Here is a 4,332-nt window from a genome sequence, read left to right on the forward strand (position 1 = left end):
TGTGCCTAGATTGAAAAAAATAATAATTTTCTTTTATAAAAATTTGAATTAAATTGAAGCCAATTTATTTAATTCATAAGTTAAACGATTGAAAGTGAGTTCATTCATAAATCATCAACAATAATCATTACCTACATTTTTTTTCATGTGTATTTTATTATAATTATTTATTATTTTAATTTATGTAGGTTAACAATGAAATTTTTAAAAGATTAAAATGTTGTTTAAGATTAAGGAAGTAGTTAAACATTTTGATTCTCCTTATCAAATCAAGTTGCTTTACTCTATAATAAATAAAATAATTAATAAATAATAAACAAATACAAAGATTGAATACATATTATAATAAATATATAAAATAAATTAAAAAACAAAATTCGAATAAGTCAACCTATGAGTCATAGTTGGTAGAGTCAAATTGAAAAGTTTGTAGTTCACGTTACAATAAACTAGATAAAACAATAATTTTTAATTTAACCGATGGTGAGATACCCTATTAAACGAATTTGATATCCCTAGGTAGGAGGATGCAATAGGAAAGCTTATTTTGTTTTATTTTTATCCTTGTATATAATTACTTCATAGGAGTGTAGCAAAAACCGAATCGATGGAAGAAAAAGGGTCCAACCAACCCATTACGTCATCATAATTTTCCCTATTCATTTTCATGCTTTCATTCTTCACTTTTTCACCTACTACAACAACATCCTCCTTAACCCTGGATTTCGTCTCCATCAAAACAACACACTTCATTACACCTTAACTGTTTCTTTCTCTCACTTTCCTTTCTGGTTTCTGTCTGAAATTGTTGGATTCATAATAAACATCTTCACCCTACAAGAACACCATCATCCAGTCTATATTTAGAACCAGGTTTTAACAACTCTCTGTTGTTACTCATTCAACTGGGTTAGAAAGCTCTGTTCTAGTTCTGTTTAACCCTTTACTTGCTTTCTCTCCTTTCAGTGATTGGAAGCTTGTTTTGTAATGGAAAAGGTGTTTTGAATTTGGAAATTCATTCAAAAGAGTAGTGGGAAATTGGATTAAGTACCCTATCTTTGATGAACTAAAATATCTATCTGAATTCTGCTTGTGTTATAGTTTATTGTTCTTGATCCTTTTTCTGGCAAGTTATAGAACAAAGTTTGAAGTGGTAACAGCAGGTTAGAATGAATTCATTCGATCAGAGTCATCAAACTACCAGCTTCAGGTACAATCCAAACTCGAACACAATGAATCATGCAGATGATGATGCTGAGTTCTCAGGGATTCTTGATATCTATGTTCATCATGCTAGGAACATTCATAACATATGCATCTATGATAATCAGGATGTGTATGCCAAGTTCTCTCTTACATACAACCCAGATGACACTCTCTCCACTAGAGTCATAAATAGAGGTGGAAAAAACCCAATATTCAATGAAAACTTGAGGATGAAGATTACCCAGATGGATGCTGTTCTCAAGTGTGAGATTTGGATGTTTAGCAGGTCAAGAAATCATTTGGAAGACCAGCTTTTGGGATTTGCTTTGGTCCAAATTTCACAAGTTGTTAGCAAAGGAAAGGTGACTGAAGATTATAGCCTTTCCTCCACTGATCTTTTCCATTGTCCTGCTGGAGCTGTCCAATTAACAGTGTCTTTGGACACATGTTTTCCAACAAGTTCCAAGGTGAATTCCTTATCACAATCAGCTACTAATTCATCCATATCCTCAGAAGTTGTCTTGCTTGATTCAACAATCTCTGAAGATATTGCAGACCCAGTTGAGTATTCAAGAATTGAATTTCCAGATGTCGGTGTTATGAAGGAGAACCAGAAATTGGTTTCTGAGTACTTCAATTTGGACTTTAATGGTTCTTCTGCTTCAAAGCCTAATTCAGTAGGATTTCTACCATTTCTTCAACTTGGTGATTCTCCTCAAGGTAATGATTATGAAATGACCGTAACAGATTCAGATGAGAATCATGAGTCCATTCCTCCAAATGAGAGCACTCAGAATTCTTCGTTCCCAAGCTCCACTACTACAAGCTTAAGTGATGATAGAAACTCATCTGATTCAGTTGAGGACAAGAGTAAGTTGAGGGGTGAGTCAAGAAATTTTTTCAACGTTTCAGTCAAGGTTGAAGGTTATGAGAACTCTGGTGCTAGTCCAGATAACCCAACTTCCAAGAAAGAAAGTGGAGCCAGAGATGATAAGCAATCGAACTTCCCATCAAGCAAGGAAAAGGAGATCAATAGTGAAAGAAATAATGAATCAGCAAGGTTTGGTCAAGTTTTTTCTGCTCCACTGAGGAACATCAATATGGAGGCTGAGCAATCAGCTATGCAACAGCAAATAGTTGACATGTATATGAGAAGCATGCAACAATTCACAGAGTCTTTGGCAAAAATGATGATCCCAATGGACCTTGATAAACCTGAAAGTGATGGCCATGGTGACGTGATTCAAAATCATAACAACAGCAAGTTCGAAATAGATAAGAAAATGGATGGATCACGTGTATTTTATGGTAGCCGAGCTTTTTTCTAGTTATATCTTGATGCTATGTATGCTTGACAGATTAGTATGCCCTTTAAGTAAGGAAGAAAATCTATTCGGAGAGCTCAATTCATGAATAGATTTCAGTATCTTAGTATATTAGTTTCTGGTTTTTGACACCCCAAATTTACAGATCAACTTATATCTTGATGCACAGCCAACATGAATAGTTCTGTCATAGGAAGACGCGAGAGTTTAGTTTATTGTAACATGGGGTAGCCCAGTTTCTCTAAATATTTACTATGAGTTAACCTGTGTTGTTTAATCACCCCTTTACATTCTTCTATTTCAGTGCATCACTGTACTGCATTAAAGTGATTTATTTCTCTGTAATTCATAGGAATGCTTTTGTCAATTTCCTGTGATATTGAAATAGTCCAGAATCTTGAGATGTGTTGATTCACTTTGTAGTAAAAATTAGCAATTCATTATGAGATGATGATAGCAGTAGTAATTTAGTAAGTTGTTTAGCTGAAGTGAAATGCAAGAAATCGTCTATTGTCATAACTAATAATGGTTTAGAGTTGAAACTAACTTCATCATTTTATTGCTTCATGCATAATTAACATTTTGAGTGAGTTGAAAGACTTTGATAAAAATGTACATTAGTGGTTGATATTAATTAGAACTAAATTGGCACGCATGCATGCTATTCAACATGTCTCAATCTCCTTTCTGTCATGAGGCTGGCATCACCATGCTCAAGTCATATATATATATAGCTACAAAAATCTTACCTGCTTTTTGAAAGTTTTGTTGGATGCATTAGGAGAACTGTTGGGAAGGGTTTGATGCCTTATTTTGCAATTATTGCTATACCTAGTTAGAGAAAACCTAGTTGTAACCATAACCAATCTGATAATGGCAACTATTATTAAGCTGTTTTTTCTCAACAATCTAGAATTGAACAATTTCAAGTGCTATTTTATCGACAGCCTCAAATATGGGTCCCAAGTGATTGAGAAATTTGAGCCGAAACTTATATATGACATTGTAGTTCTGGTGGGTGGTGGTGGGGCAATTTACGCCAATTTTGTCAACATAATATGCAACAAATCCGAAAGGTGTGAAAGAAATGCATTTGAGGAAAGGATGACAAGAGAAAGGGAAACAATAGGAGGAATCCCAAGAGTAAAGTTTCTGGATATAGTTATTCTATGACAGAAGAATACCAAAAATGAAATTCAATGGATATTCTATATATTAAAGTTAACTTTATATATACAATTATTCTTTTTTATACGGAAAGTATGATGTCTAAAACTACATTATAAGTCTTTATTGAAGGAGAAAAGGGACTAAAGATTTCGAAGGGACCAATACTCAAAAAATATAAAATTACACAATGAAAGAACCACATGCTAGTTCTATTCCCATAGAAATCATAACTACAAAATTTGGCACATCACTCTAGTAATTATAATTCCCTAGTTTATCTGTAAAATTGTTTCCTTCTTTAAAAATATAAGAGGAGCAAAACATTAAAAAAGAGAAAATAAGCAGACATTTACGCCATCTCGCACAGAGCTTCCAAGGAACGATATAGTCATTATTAAGTTTTTAAGATGACTAATTGAGAGTCACATTCGAGCTAGACATAATTCCACCACTTTTTCTCCACTATTTCCAAAGTCAAGATAATAGCAATAATTTCAACATGTATAACGGTTCCTCTCGAATGTAAGATGCAAAACCACCTAAGAAGTTGTCTTTGTAGTTGGGGAATCCACATGCAGCAGGACCCTGTGGAAAGCATCACCAGTATTACATTTATGCAGTGAGCAATGAG

The 4,332-nt window shown here is 33.7% G+C and overlaps 1 protein-coding gene across 1 annotated transcript; it reads left to right on the forward strand.

Moving 5' to 3' along the window:
* The first annotated feature begins 591 nt into the window (after window positions 1-591).
* LOC108344794 (uncharacterized) lies at window positions 592-2,827 on the forward strand. The gene is made up of 2 exons (XM_017583292.2): window positions 592-873; window positions 967-2,827. Exon 2 carries the CDS (start codon window positions 1,170-1,172, stop codon window positions 2,532-2,534), a length of 1,365 nt encoding a protein of 454 aa, XP_017438781.1. The 5' UTR covers window positions 592-873; window positions 967-1,169; the 3' UTR covers window positions 2,535-2,827.
* The last annotated feature ends 1,505 nt before the right edge of the window (window positions 2,828-4,332 follow it).

The sequence above is a fragment of the Vigna angularis genome, chromosome 6, assembly GCF_016808095.1.
Source record: "Vigna angularis cultivar LongXiaoDou No.4 chromosome 6, ASM1680809v1, whole genome shotgun sequence".
Classification (NCBI taxonomy): domain Eukaryota; kingdom Viridiplantae; phylum Streptophyta; class Magnoliopsida; order Fabales; family Fabaceae; genus Vigna; species Vigna angularis.

Excerpts from the sequence above, each read along its gene's own strand:
- LOC108344794 (XM_017583292.2), top strand. The coding sequence starts at position 1,170 with ATGAATTCATTCGATCAGAGTCATCAAACTACCAGCTTCAGGTACAAT.